This window comes from Trachypithecus francoisi, unplaced genomic scaffold (genome assembly GCF_009764315.1).
Source record: "Trachypithecus francoisi isolate TF-2019V2 unplaced genomic scaffold, Tfra_2.0 Lachesis_group12, whole genome shotgun sequence".
Classification (NCBI taxonomy): domain Eukaryota; kingdom Metazoa; phylum Chordata; class Mammalia; order Primates; family Cercopithecidae; genus Trachypithecus; species Trachypithecus francoisi.
The window spans coordinates 100704958-100720402 of NW_022681457.1; the positions used below are offsets into that span (position 1 = coordinate 100704958).

At 46.2% G+C, this 15445-nt stretch overlaps 1 protein-coding gene across 5 annotated transcripts in view; it reads left to right on the plus strand.

The window, feature by feature from the left end:
• The first annotated feature begins 646 nt into the window (after positions 1 to 646).
• Positions 647 to 15445, plus strand: part of IFNLR1 (interferon lambda receptor 1) — a 31925-nt gene continuing 17126 nt past the window's right edge. For 3 of the 5 annotated variants that reach the window (XR_004441037.1, XM_033227825.1, XM_033227828.1), the window contains exons 1-2: positions 647 to 740; positions 4985 to 5108. Coding sequence is in view for 2 of the 5 variants with exons in the window: in XM_033227825.1 (XP_033083716.1) it covers positions 683 to 740; positions 4985 to 5108 (182 nt within the window). In the remaining 3 variants the exon portion in view is untranslated. Of the gene's footprint in view, positions 741 to 4980; positions 5109 to 15445 lie in introns of those variants that run through there. The other 2 variants (XM_033227827.1, XM_033227826.1) reach the window with 2 other exon arrangements.

Consider the following 15445-nt stretch of genomic DNA (forward strand, 5'->3'; position numbering starts at 1 on the left):
TTGCGCGTCGTGGCCTGTGCCTTATTTGGAAGCAACTAATTACTGTGCAATTGAACACCACAGGCTTCGGGGTCAGAAAGACAGCTTTCCCCAGAACAAGCACCTGAAGCTCTGGAGCCTGCCGCTCTCCGGGAGAGAAGTATGTGGAGGACGGCAGCATGGACCCGCCGGGATCCCCGGGGGCATTAAAGGGAATCGCGTGTGTAACGCGAAACGGGCTCGGAAACGCGCTGGGATCCCACCAATGGCATCTGAGGCCGCGTAGCCAAACCGGCCTTGAACTCTCCCTAGTCCTGCCAAAATGGCCTATCCTGGAGCACTGGATTGACCGTGGGTTATTGATCATCAGCAGGTTTCCTCCCCTCCCCTGCCCTTCCCACGTGCACGGATTTACTGATATTTTTTCCCGGAAATTGAATAAAACAAAACTAAGCGCAGATGAAGCGGAGGTACGGGCGGGTTTCGAGCGCGGGGGCCGGCGCGCTCCCTCCCCGCGGCGGGGCTGTCCCCGGGGACGCGCCCAGTGAATCCCGGGCGGCAGGGACCGGCCCGCGGCTCTGCGGGCCATTGGCTGCCGACGCAGTCGGCAGCCATTGGCTGTCACCTGCCCGCGGTGGGGTAGAAGGAGGGAGGCGGGAGGCGGGGACCTGGGCCCGGGCGGGGACGCCGAGGCGGGGAGGCCATGGCGGGGCCCGAGCGCTGGGGCCCCCTGCTCCTGTGCCTACTGCAGGCCGCTCCAGGTAAGGGCGCGGGGCCACGGGAGGGCGGGGGAAGAGGGCTCCCCGGGCCGGGCCGCGCCCACCCTCGGACCCGGAGCTCCTGGGACAGGCACGGGGTCCGCAGCCACCCGGGCCAGGTGAGAATCGGCCCTGCCTACGCTCCCCCAGTTAGCTTCTTCCCAGGACAGAACAGAACCCGATCTTGAAATTCCTCTCCCGCAGGAAACTAATCCAGTTTCCTAATGCTTCCAGCTTCAGGAGAACAGGAAAAAAGACAGCGGCAGTTTTGTACTGCATCTTCTTTTTTAATAAAGTGCTTTTTGATGTTTCCTAAAGAAAGCACTGATCCCTGTGTGAAAACCACCCTCGACCCTAAAGTGTGGGCAGTAGGGAAGGTGGGACCGATTGATGTCCCTTCCCATTCCTGCCAGGCCTCCGGGGGACGGAGCTCTGGTTTCGCCTGTGCCCTGCTTCCTAACAAGACACGTTTTTTTCTTTTCCCCCACCTCTACTGTTAAGTAAGGTGTCGGGTACAAAATTCCTTGCCGTAGGACTCAGCCACCAAACCTCACCGCTCACCACTCCAACCAAAGCAGGGAGGAGAAGGTCCAGAAATTGCCCCCAGGATATTTTCCTAGTCTTGGACTCACAGTTTAAAGAGCTGGTAAGGTCCCTGGGCATAATCCAATCATCATAAAAGTCAATATTTATTGAGCAACTTCTTTGTGCCAGGCACCACATTATTCTAGAAGCCTCACAGTCCAGCCATCCTAGGAGGTAGATATTATTCTCACTTTTCCGATGGGGAAACTGAGGCTCTGAGCAATTCAGGGAATTGCTTAAGAAGGACGGCAGAGGTGAGGCACACAGAAGAGAGAAGACGGGCTGAAGCAAGCCTGGCTAGGTTTGGCCTCTAGGGTAGGCACCTGGGATAGGCTGTCCATCCACTTGGTCACCAGGCCAGCCAGGGATGCCCCAGCCCACAGTGCCCACAGCAGCGTTCTCTGTGGCTGATGAGGAACAGTGTACCTGTGTGTGGAGGGAGGGTGGGGTCTTCTGTTCCCCTTTCACTGTCAAGCCCAGACCTTCTTGTACTTTCATCTGATAAATATTTAATATACACAACACTGACTATGGTGCGATGATTTAGGAGTAAGTACAGCCAGATTGACGTTCAAATACTGGCTCCTGTGTAGCCAGTATTTCAACATGGTGAAATCCAGTCTCTACTAAAAATACAAAAATTAGCCAGGTGTGGTGGCACATGCCTGTAATCCCAGCTACTCTGGAGGCTGAGGCAGGAGAATCACTTGAACCCGGGAGGTGGAGGTTGCAGTGAGCTGAGATTGTGCCACTGCACTCCAGCCTGGGTGACAGAGTGAGACTCTGTCTCGAAATAAAATAAAAATAATAAAGACTTTGGAGTTTACCTGGAGTGAGATGGAAGCCTTTAGAGGGCTGAAGCAGAAGAAGAACATGATCTGATTTTCATTTGTAATCCTTCCTGCTATGTGGAGAATGGACTGAAGGCAAGGTGTTTTATATATTTGTCTGTTTTTTAGAGGCAGAGTTTTGCTCTGTTGGCCAGACTGAAGTGCAGTGATGCAATCACGGCAGCCTTGAACTCCTGGGCTCAGGCGAAACTCCTGCCTCAGCCTCCTGACTCTCACCATTGTACCCTGCTAATTTTTTAAAAAATTTATTTTGTAGAGATGGGGTCTCACTATGTTGCCCAGGCAAGTCTTAAATTCCTGGTCTCAAATGGTTCTCCTGCCTCTATCTCCCAAAGTGCTGGGATTACAGGTATCAGCCACCATGCCCAACCTGTTTGTTTTTTTAAATAGGGGAAAAAGCCTTTTAATAGTATGAGATGTTTTCTGGTGTTTCTACCATAAAGCTCTTCTGTACATCAAAAGGAGAACATAATTATAGATAGGGCAGTGATCTTAGACTACGGTGCAGACTTTTCATCTTACGTTTGGGCTCATGAATTTTAGTATAACTGATTATGACAGTGTTTCTTACACAGTTATGATCTAGAGCAGAACTGAAAACAAAATACCACATACCCTACGTCAATATATTCTTTCAGTAATATCTGGGCTTGGATGAACCTGCAGAGAAGTAGGTAAAGCTGTCAGATATTTTCTTAAACCAACAGAAAAAAATGTATATGACAGATGTTGTATTTATTTATTTATTTAAGACAGAGTCTCGCTCTGTCATCAGGCTGGAGTGCAGTGGTGTGATCCCTGCTCACTGCAACCTCTACCTGCCAGGTTCAAGCGATTCTCCTGCCTCAGCCTCCTGAGTAGCTGGGATTCCAGGCATGCACCACCACGCCTGGCTAATTTTTGTATTTTTAGTAAAGACAGGGTTTCACCATGTTGGTCAGGCTGGTCTCGAACTCCTGACCTCGGGGTCTGCCCACCTCAGCCTCTCAAAGTGCTGGGATTACAGGCGTGAGCCACCACACCCGGCCTGTATTTATTTTTTTTACTACTATGGAGTCCAATGTGAAATTCTCATAACTAGGCAAATACATTATTAACATATAAGCACATCTAGGTATAAATATGCACATACTCCATTAATTACATCAGGGGAATTAAATACATACTTTTAAGTTAAAATGAATTTTCAGGGAAAAAAAACTGCATTTCCAAATATGAAATGTGAGTACAAAAATGAAATTGTGAAATAAATAATGAATATAGGTGTCACCTAAACTTCCATAGTAACATGCCTGCAAATGTGGATTTAGTGATCTTCTACCCTGGGACAAGGGCTTTTGAGAGCCTCCAGCTAAATTAGGGTTCCAGTAGCAGAGTGGCTGGCAAGCCTGCCCTAATGAACAATGCTGGTGAGCTGGGCATGGGTACTTACAGTGTGCCCTTCATGGAATACTTTCTTTTTTCTTTTTTTTTTTTTTTTTTTGAGACGGAGTCTTGCTCTGTTGCCCAGGCTGGAGTGCAGTGGCATGATCTCAGCTCACTGCAACCTCGGCCTCCTGGGTTCAAGCAATTCTCGTGCCTCAGCCTCCCAAGTAGCTGAGATTACAGCCCTGTGCCATCACATTCTGCTAATTTTTGTATTTTTAGTAGAGATGAAGTTTCACCACATTGGCCAAGACTGGTCTTGAACTCCTGACCTCAGGTGTTCTGCCTGCCTCGACCTCCCAAAGTGCTGGGATTACAGGCGGGAGCCGCTGCGCCAGGCCCATGAAATACTTCTTACCTGGCGGGCAGCCTAATGGCCTAGCTGTCTAACCCATGGCTGGAGGTCCTTCACGCTTGTTTATACTGGCCGACGTCCCTGTGACTCTTGTCTGATCCATGTCCAAGTTTATGCCTGTCTGACCATTGCTCTGGCACTGGGAGCCAGCCTGTGTTCCCGGCAACCCAGGGAAAACCAGGCCTGGGCTGGGCCCGGGTTCCTGAGACGGAAGGTGCAAATTCAGTACACCACCTCAATGGGAAACAAGTTCAAAGGCTTATTACTTACAGATCCTGAGCAGGGAGGGTGCAATGAGTAGGGAGGGTCATCCTCCATCCTGGGCTACATGAAGCAGGAATGAAGAGTCAGGCAAAAAGAAAGTGAGAGCTTGTGGCAATGGGAAGTATATTATGTAAGGGACTAGAGTGTGGGTCAGGTTAAGTCTGAGGGCAAATATTTGAATGGTCCCTTTAAAGGAATGGGTGGGAAATGGGGAGCCCAGTTTGCCGGGAGGGAGAGATCCCTCTAAGTTCTTATCTCTGGCCACTGGCTTGGGCCATCTGAGCGTGGCATCTACTTCTAATGCCTAGGCAGCAACCTTTGCTGTGTCATCTGCCTTACACAAGGTTGGAAGCAGGGAGACCGGTCAGGAAGCCTTTGGTGTAAACCATGTTATTTACTCAGCAGATGTTTATTGTGCACCTACTATGTGCTGGGGCCATGGCAGGCAGGCTCTGGGGATGTGGCTGAGAACAGGACAGAGCCCCTGGTCCTTGATAGCCTCAAGGCTGCTCCCTCCTGGAGGCCATTAGGTTCCTGTTCCGTGGTATTCTGCTGGAACCGTCAGGTCCCAGAGTGTACAGGAGCCTCCCCTCCTGGTGCAGGGTCTTCTCTCACGGCCCAAGGGCTGCAGTACAGCCAGTCGGTGGCTCCTGGTTCCTCAAACTCAGTGAGCATCTGCCTGCCCTTCGTGCTGCCCCTCAGCTTGGGATGGCCTGAGTCAGACCAGCCAGGAGCTACAGGCTTCATGACCCCTTTCTTTCCCCCAGGGAGGCCCCGTCTGGCCCCGCCCCAGAATGTGACGCTGCTCTCCCGGAACTTCAGCGTGTACCTGACGTGGCTCCCAGGGCTTGGCAACCCCCAGGATGTGACCTATTTTGTGGCCTATCAGAGGTAGAGGAGACTCTCTCGGCTGGTGGATGGGAAGACTGAGGGGGCGGGTGGGGGCTGGAGGGGCTTCCCTGGGACAGCTGCAGCCAGTGTAGGCAGCATTGGCTAGCTCTCTGGGCCCCACGGGAGATGGCATGTGGTCGGCATTTGGAGAGGGGCTTTTAATAAAGGTCTGGAGGTGGGGAAGTTGTTGAATGAAGAGCAGCATACAGGTGACCAGTCTGCCGGGGCGGGAGTAAGTCTTGGAGGAAAGTTGGTGTAGGGCATGGATGGAGCTGTGGGGGCCAGCGGATGAAATTCTCAAGTGGCTGGATGAGGTGCTCGGAGCTGTCCCAGCTGATCTGTGAGGCAAGGAGATACACGGCAGAGGAGCTTTTACCTGGGCAATTAGGCATCCCTGAATGATCACACTTTTTCTCTCTTTTTTTTTTTTTTTTTTTTTTGAGCCAGAGTCTTGCTCTGTCACCCAGGCTGGAGTGCAGTGGCTTGATCTCAGCTCACTGCAACCTCTGCCTCCTGGGTTCAAGTGATTCTCCTGCCTCAGCCTCCAGAGTAGCTGGGATTACAGACGTGCGACACCACACCTGGCTAATTTTGGTAATTTTAGTAGAGACGGGGTTTCACCATGTTGGCCAGGCTCGTCTCGAACTCCTGAGCTCAGGCGATCCACCTGCCTCAGCCTCCCGAAGTGCTGGGATTACAGGCGTAAGCCACCATGCCTGGCCGAATGGTCACACTTTTCCCTATGGGATCATTCTCAATTTGGAAGCCCAGGCAGCCACGGCGAATCCAGAGAAATCTGACAATGGAAGCAGATCCACCATCTTCGAACATAGATGGGAATCGTTCGAAGTTCTTTAGCAGGACAGTGAGATGATAGAAGCAGAAGCTCGGGAGGACTCTCCTGGAGTTGGTGAGGAGGTGAAAAGCAGGGAGGGGAGGAGACCACCGTGTCCTCAGGACCCATCCTGTGCCAGGCCAAAGGCTAAGGGCCCTATGTGAATATTTCACTTCCTTCTCCCAATGTGACCAGGCAGGCTCTGTGTTTTCCCTCATTCTAGAGGTGAGGGGATTGAGCTCAGAGGGTGCTGTGTCTTGTCTGAGGAAGGACGTCATGGAGCCAGAAGGGGAACTCAGGTCTGACTCCAACACTTGTGCCCTTCCTCTCCCATCACATTGTCCCTCCGTGTGTGGAATCCACATGTGAGTGATGGGGGCCTGGCTTGGGCGGGGACAGACTGCAAGAGAGCTTTCAAAAGCTAGAGCACTATCAGGTGGCAGAAAACAGCTAATATTTACTGTGTGGCTGGCACTGTGTCACACGTAGCGAATTTAATCTCACAACAGCTCTGTGAGGACAAGTTCAGTACGTCGCTTTACAGAGGAGGAGACTGAAGCGCCAAGGGTGTATTTTGCTCAAAGTCACACAGCTGGGTGTAGTATGGCTGGAATAAATTTATTAAGGAGTTGAAAGTCTATCCTCTAGGACCAAGCATGGTGGCTTACGCCTGTAATCCCAGCACTTTGGGAGGACAAGGTAGATGGGCAGATTGCTTGAGTCCAGGAGTTCGAGACCAGCCTGGGTAATATGACGAAACCCTGTCTCTACAGAAAAAATATAAAAAATTAGTGAGGTGTAGTGGTGTGTGCCTGTGTTCCCAGCTACTTGGGAGGCTGAGGTGGGGAGGATCACTTGAGCCCAGGAGATGGAGGTTGCAGTGAGCTGAGATCACACCACTGCACTCCAACCTGGGCAACAGAGCACGATCCTAAAAAGAAAGAAAATCTATCCTCTGGACTTCTATGATATTTTTCATCTCTTTCATACTTTTTAAACAACTGTGAGGGTTGTAAAATAGTGATATTCTGATTACATAATTTTTTCTTTTTTTTTTTTTTTTTTTTTTTTTGAGACGGAGTCTCGCTCTGTCACCCAGGCTGGAGTGCAGTGGCCGGATCTCAGCTCACTGCAAGCTCCGTCTCCCGGGTTCACGCCATTCTCCTGCCTCAGCCTCCCAGGTAGCTGGGACTACAGGCGCCACCACCTCACCCGGCTAGTTTTTTGTAGTTTTTAGTAGAGACGGGGTTTCACCGTGTTAGCCAGGATGGTCTCGATCTCCTGACCTCGCGATCCGCCCATCTCGGCCTCCCAAAGTGCTGGGATTACAGGCTTGAGCCACCACGCCCGGCCAATTTTTTCATTTGTTAGTTGGAATTATTTTATAAAGAGATGTATCCTCTCATCTGGTATTTGATATCCAGTCATACTATTCAAATAGGCAAGAGAAGATAAATGCTTGATTTTTTTCCTTTATCAATTTTTAAGATAATGAATTGGTTCCTTATCATCTCCCAAAGGTGATCGCTAGTTTATTATTATCATTATGAACTCAAGCATTTAAATATATTTGGTGGTTTCAGTCTATTGCGACGTACTGTGGTCATTGAAGCTTGAAGTGCTCTATCTTTGCGCAGTGGGAGTCTCATCAAGCTTGCTCCTGAGTCCTTTTAACTTGAACAAATATCTTCCCAGGTGTCTGTTATGACAAGATGTTTCAGGTCCCTCTGGTACAACTCCTGACCTAAAACCTGCAGTCGGCCATTTTTCCGTTTAGTAAGAAATGGTTATAAAGACTATAATCTGCATGCTAGCTATGCTGATCACCACTTAGCTATTGCTGTTGGTCTTTTCAGCGAACAGAGTGATGTGTGCATACCACATAGACACACGCATATACATACTTTTTTTTTTTTTTGAGACGGAGCTTCACTCTGTCACCCAGGCTGAAGTGCAGTGGCATGATCTCGGCCTACCACAACCTCTGCCTCCTGGGTTCAAGAGATTATCCTGCCTCAGCCTACTAAATAGTTGAGATCACAGGTGCCCAGCACCACACCCGGCTAATTTTTATATTTTAAGTAGAGACGGGGTTTAACCATGTTTGCCAGGCTGGTCTCGAACACCTGACCTCAAGTGATCTGCCCTCCTCGGCCTCCCAAAATGCTGGGATTACAGGCATGAGCCATTGCACCCGGCATACATGTACATATTTTTTAAGATAAAATGCCTAATGAGTTTATACTGGTGCTTCCCATCTAAATTTAGTTCCTTAGGATTTTTATCTGACTATTATGTTACATCTGTATTTTCTTTCTTTCACATTGAGAATTCTGTTTCTCAAGGACAGGGGAGATGATAGAACTAGAATGACCCATAATTACTCATTTTCTTTGTCCCAAAACATATATACTTGCCTCTTAATAGTTTCTTGCTCTTTTTGTCCAAAGGGTTTATGAGGGTTAGTATTAGGTGTCAACTCAATTGGACTGAAGGATGCCTAGATGGCTGTTAAAGTTTTGTTTCTGGGTATGTCTGTGAGGGTGTTGCCAGAGGAGACTGACATTTGAGTCAGTGGACTGGGAATGGAAGACCCATCCTCGCTCAGTGTGGGCACAACCCAACTGGCTGCCAGTCTGGCTGGAAAGCAGGTGGAAGGTGGTGCGATAGCTTCACTTGGTGGGTCTTCCAGTTTCCTTCCTTCTCTCATGCCGGATGCTTCCTTCTGTTCCTCCTGCCCTTGACCATCACACTCCGGGTTCTTTTGGCCTTTAGACTCTTGGACTTAAGTCAGTGGTTTGCTGGGGGTTCTCGGGCATTTGGTCACAGACTGAAGGCTGCACCGTCAACTTTCCTGGTTTTGAGGGTTTCAGATTCGGACTGAGTCACTATGACTTCTTTCTTTCCCACCTTGCTGATAGCCTATCGTGGGACTTCGCCTTGTGATCGGGTGAGCCAATTCTCCTTAATAAACTCCCTTTCATATACACATATAACCTATTAGTTCTGTTCAGAACTTCTCGAGAACCCTGACTAATAAAGGGTTGTTGCTTCTTCTTTAAAATCTAGTAATTTTATTTGACTGTGTGTTGGTATTGCTCATTCATTCCGAGTTGATATTTTTAGGTACTCAATATTCTCACTTAATACATAGTTCCAAGTCATTTTTATTTTAGGAAAGTTTTCTTAAATTATAGTTTTAGTATTTGTTCTATTCTCTTCTTTTATTTTCTTCTTTAGGGACTCATATCATTTGTATGTTAAATCTTGTTTTTCTGTGTTCAGTATTTGTCTTTTGGGCACAGTGACTCACACCTATAACTCCAAGACTTCGTGAGGCATAGGTAGGAGGATCGCTTGAGCCCAGGAGTTGGAGACCAGCCTGGACAACATGGTGAGACCTCGTCTAAAATTAAAGAAAAAGGAGAGAATATTTGTCTTTTTCTTTCACATGTCTTTTACCTGTCTGTCTATCTACTATTCTGCTCTCTAAATGAAATAGGTTTCACTCTTGTTTTTTTAAAAAGTGTGTGCTTTCATGTGTGAGATTATTCAGCATCTCATTTGTAACCTTCCTCTTGGTTACGTTTATTTTTTCCTGAAACTCTAGTCTGCCTTTAGCTGACATGTTTGTAACTAAGAATACACATTTCTTATTATAGCCTGCCTTGCTGAATTAATTCCAATTTTCTTTTAAAACCAACATTATTGAGTCAAAATATATATAGAATAAAATGTTCCCATTTTAAAGTATACAATTTGATGAGTTTTGACAAAAGTATGCATCCACATACCCAACCACCACAATCAAGATGTAAGACATCTCTATCACCCCAGAAAGTTCCCTCATCCACTTTGCATTCAGGCCTCCTCTAGATCTAGGCAACCTGCTTTCTGCTTTCTGACACTGTGGATTAAACTTTGCATGTTCCAGAATTTCATATAAATGGATGCGTATAGTATGTACCCTTTTGTGTCTGGCTCCTTTCCCTCAGCATAATGTTTCTGAAATTCACCCATATTGCTACATGTATTCGTAGTTAATTCCTTTTTATTGCTGAGTAGTAATGCCACTGTATGACTATGTATGACATTTGTTCATCCATTTTCCCGTCAGTGGATATTTGGATTGCTTCCGGTTCTGGGCAGGTATTCATTTGCTAGGGCTGCTATATGCTTACCCTCTAGAATCCCAAAATGTATGTCCTTCTCATATGCAAAATACATTCACCCCATTCCAACAGCCCCAAAACTGTTTTTTATTTTTGTTTTTTATTTTATTTTATTTTAGAGACAGAGTTTTGCTCTTGTTGCCCAAGCTGGAGTGCCATGGCATGATCTCGGCTCACTGCAAGCTCCACCTCCCTGGTTCAAGAGATTCTCCTGCCTCAGCCTCCTGAGTAGCTGGGATTACAGGCATGCACCACCACACCTGGCTAATTTTTTATATTTTTAGTAGAAATGGGGTTTCACCATGTTAGCCAGGCTGATCTCAAACTCCTGACCTCAGGTGATCCACCCGCCTTGGCCTCCCAAAGTGCTGGGATTACAGGCGTGAGCCACCGCACCTGGCTAGCCCCAAGACTCTTGACCTATTTCAGCATCTACTGTAAGTCCAAAGTCTCATCTAAATCAGATATGGGTGTGACTGGAGGTGTTGCTCATCCTGAGGCCAAATTCCTCTCCACCTATGGACCTGTGAAACCAGACAAGTTATGTGCTTTGAAAGTAAAGTGATGGGACAGGCATGGGGTAGACTTCCCCATTCCAAAAGAGAAAAATAGGAAAGAAGGAAAGAGTGACAGGTCCCAAGCAAGTCTAAAACCTCGCAGGGCAAATTCCATTAGATTTTAAGTTTCAAGAACAGCCCTCTTTGGCTCAGTGCTCTGCCCTCTGAGCCCACTGGGTGGCAGCCCCATCCCCTTTGCCCTGGGTGGTAACCTTACCTGCTGAAACTGCGGAGGGGACAGTGTTGCCTCCACGTCTTTGGTGGTAGTGACAACCCTGCTGATCTCTGAATCATCTTCCAGGTAATTTTCCCCTATTCTTGAAGGATATTGTGTGTTCACAGCCAAATAGCTCCAGTTCTTGTCCCTTCCTGTAGAATCCCAGAAGTCCGACAGCCTTCCTTCATTCTGTCCCATCTCCGTCCCCTTTAGTCAAAGCTGGCAGTGCCTCTGCTGGTATAATCCCATCAGGATTTCTAATTTCTGCTTAAATGGCTGATTAAGTCTATGAGTTGCACCTCTGATCTCTGTCAAAAGGTTGTTCTAGCCACAACCTTAGTATCCTCCCCAGAACATACTTTCTCATTTTTTTTTTCAATGTGGATAGGCTGAAAATTTTCCAAAGCTTCAAGTTCTAGTTCCTTTTTGCTTACCAATTCCTTTCATATATCTCTTCTCTCACATTTTACTATAAGCGGTAAGAATAAACTAGGTTGTACCATCAGCATTTTGCTTAGAAATCTCTTCAGCTAAGCATCCAAGTTTATGTCTTTTAAATTCTCTTTTTGCTGTTTATTTTATATTCTAATTTTTGAGATGGCTAGCCAATGATCTTTTAACTTCTAATTTCTGCAAAACACTAGAAGGCAATTCAAGCAGTTCTTTTCCACTTTATAACAAGGATCACCTTTCCTCCAGTTTCCAATAACACATTCCTCTTTTCCACCTGAGACCTCACCAGAATCACTTTTAATGTCTATATTCCTACAGATCGTCTTTTTAAGGCAATGTAGGCTTTCTCTAACATGCACTCCAAACTTCTTCTAGATTCTACCCATTATGCAATTCCAAAGCCACTTCCACATTTTTAGGTATTTGTTACATCAACACCTCATTTCTGGTGCCCAAATCTGCATTGGTTTGCTAGGGTTGCCATAACAAGGTACTGCGGTCTGGGTAAACAACAGATTTTTATATTCTCAAAATTCTGGAGTTTGGAAGTCCAAGGTCAAGGCATTGCTAGGTTTAGTTTCTCCTGAAGCCTCTCTCCTTGACTAGCAGATGGCCGCCTTCTTGCTGTGTCCTCACATGGCTTTTTCTCTGTGTGTGTTCACTCTGGTGTCTCTTCCTCTTCCTATAAGGACACCAGTCCTACTGGATTAGGGACCCAGCCTTACTACTTCATTTAACCATAATTACCTCTTTAAAGATCTTTTCTCAAAATACAGTACCATTGGAGATGAGGGCTTCAACATATGAATTTTGGGGGAACTCAATTCGTCCATAATAGGGCTATCATGAATTAAGCTGCTGTGAATATTCATGTACGAGTGTCTGTGTGGATATGTTTTCATTTCTCTTAGATAAAGATCTAGGAGTATCAACCTGGGCAGCAAAGTGAGACCTCATCTTTACAAAAAATTTTCAAAATTAGCCAGGCATGGTGGTGTACACGTGTAGCCCTGGCATCTCAGGAGGCTGAGGTGGGTGGATCCTTTGAGCCCCAGGAATTTTAGACTGCAGTGAGCTATGATTGTGCCACTGCACCCCAGCCTGGGTGACAGAGTGAGACTCTGTCTCTAAAGAAAGAGAGAGAGAGGAGGAAAGAAGAAAGAGAGGGAGGGAGGGAAGGAGAAGGAAAAGGATCTAGGAGTAGGATTTAGGAGATTAGGTAATGAATGTGTACTATTACAGGGACCTGTCGAGCTGTTTCCAAAGTGACTGTACCATCATTCATTGCCACCAACAATACATGAGAGTTCTAGTTACTCCATGTGCTTGTTAACACTTAGTATTATCAGTCTTTTTCATTTTAACCATTCTAGTGAGTATGTAGTAGTATTTTATTATGGCTTTAATTTATAACTCCCTAATGACGAATGATGTTGAACATCTTTTCATGTGCTTATTGGCTATTTATATATGTTTTGTGAAGTTACTATTCAAATATTTTGTCCATTTTTTGTTAGGTCACTTGTTTTCTTATTATTGAGTTATCTATTAATATAAATCCTTTATCGGTGTATGTATTGTGATTTTTTTTCCCCAGTGACTGGCCTTTTCATTTTCTTTAGGCTTTTTTGGTGGTTTTTTTTTCTTTTTGGAAGAGAAAAATATTTTAATTTGACAAAATCCAGTTTATCAGGTGATGCAGACAGAATTATACCCTACCCCACAAATTCATATATTGAAGCCCTAACCTCTAAGTGACTATTTGGAGATGAGTCTTTAAGGAGGTAATTAAAGTAAAATGAGATCATAAGGGTGGGCCCTAATTTAATAGGACTGGTGTCTTTATAAGAAGAGGAAGACACCAGGAATGCACACACACAGAAGAACGGCCATGTGAGAACAGAGCAAGGAGATGGCTATGTGAGGACAGAGCCAGAAGACAGCCATCTGCAAGCCAAGGAGAGGGGTCTCAGTAGAAACCATACCTGCTGATGCCTTGATCTTGGACTTCCAGCCTCCAGATTTCTGTTGCTGAAGCCACCCTGCCTCTGGTGTTTTACCATGGCAGCCCTCGCAGGCTAATATATTAGATTTTTTTCCTTCAACAGTTAACGCTTTTGGTGGCCTAAGGAATATTCACCTGACCCAGGGTAAAGAAGATTTTTCTTCTATGCTTTCTTCTGGAAGTTTTATAATTTTAGCTTTTATATATGTTTTTAACTTTCCTTCTTCTTGCCTTCTGTTTCTTTTAAGGCATCATCTATTGTGTTAATTTGTTCTTGTATTCTTTCTGATTTATTCTTCACTTCTGAAATGAGTGTTGCTTTTGTGAAACATATATAATTCTTTTCTGTGTCTGAGTTTTGCTAATTAGGTTTTACGTTGTTCTTTCATGTCCTGTATCACTTTTTACTGTCTTTTAGCCCATTTTGAAGTATGAGGGTTCCAGTTTTGATCTGTCCATGGATATGTTTTTGTGACATGTTTCCTCTGGCTTCTTATCATTTATTGCTTAGCTTATTAATTCTATTCTTTCTTATTTTCTATTATAAATATTTAAAACTATAGGTTTTCCTCTAAGTATTACTTAGCTGTATTATATGTTTTTATTTGTATTATTTGGTGATAATTCACCTTCAGCTATTTATTAATTTCCATTATAATTCTTTCTTTCTTCTATGAGTTTTTTAAAAAATATTTTTAAGGCCAGATGTGGTGACTCACATCTGTGATCCTAGCACTTAGGGAGGGTAAGGTGGGAGGATTGCTTGAGGTCAGAAGTTTGAGACCAACCTAGGCAACAAAGTGAGACCCCATCTCTACAGAACATTTTTAAATATTAGCTGGGCCAGGCGTGGTGGCTCATCCCAGCACCGGTAATACCAGCACTTTGGGAGGCCGAGGCAGATGGATCACCTGAGGTCAGGAGTTCAAGACCCGCCTAGGCAACATGGTAAAACCCCATCTCTACTAAAATACAAAAATTGGCCGGGTGCGGTGGCTCAAGCCTGTAATCCCAGCACTTTGGGAGGCCGAGACTGGCGGATCACGAGGTCAGGAGATCGAGACCATCCTGGCTAACACAGTGAAACCCCGTCTCTACTACAAAAATACAAAAAAACTAGCCAGGCGAGGTGGCGGGCGCCTGTAGTCCCAGCTACTCGGGAGGCTGAGGCAGGAGAATGGTGTGAACCCGGGAGGCGGAGCTTGTAGTGAGCCGAGATCCGGCCACTGCACTCTAGCCTGAGCGACAGAGTGAGACTCTGTCTCCAGAAAGAAAAAAAAAAAATTAGCCAGGTGTGGTGATAGCTGCCTATAATCCCAGCTACTTGGGAGACTGAGGCAGGAGAATTCCTTGAACCCAGGAGGAGGAGTTTGCAGTGAGCCGAGATTGCACCACTGCACTCCAGCCTGGGTGACATAGTGAGACTCTGTCTCAAAAAAGAAAAGAAAAGAAAATTAGCCGGGTGTAATGGCATGTACCTGTGGTCCCAGTGACTCAGAGGCTGAGGCAGGATGATCACCTGAGCCCGGGAGTAGAGGCTGCAGTGAGCTATGTTTGTGCCACTGCACTCCAGCCTGTGCAACAGAGCAAGACCCTGTCTCAAAATATATATATATATTTAAATTTCCAAACTTCCCTTAGTTCCCTTTTTGTTATTAACTTTTAACTGGATTTTTTGCAGTCAGAGGAAATACTTTATGAGATACCTATTCTTTAAAATTTCTTAAGAATTGCTTTGGCCGGGCGCGGTGGCTCAAGCCTGTAATCCCAGCACTTTGGGAGGCCGAGACGGGCGGATCACGAGGTCAGGAGATCCAGACCATCCTGGCTAACATGGTGAAACCCCATCTCTACTAAAAATACAAAAAACTAGCCGGGCGAGGTGGCGGGCGCCTGTAGTCCCAGCTACTCGGGAGGCTGAGGCAGGAGAATGGCGTGAACCCGGGAGGCGGAGCTTGCAGTGAGCAGAGATTGCACCACTGCACTCCAGCCTGGGCGACAGATCGAGACTCCGCCTCAAAAAAAAAAAAAAAAAAAAAGAATTGCTTTGTGGGCCGGGCGCAGTGGCTCAAGCCTGTAATCCCAGCACTTTGGGAGG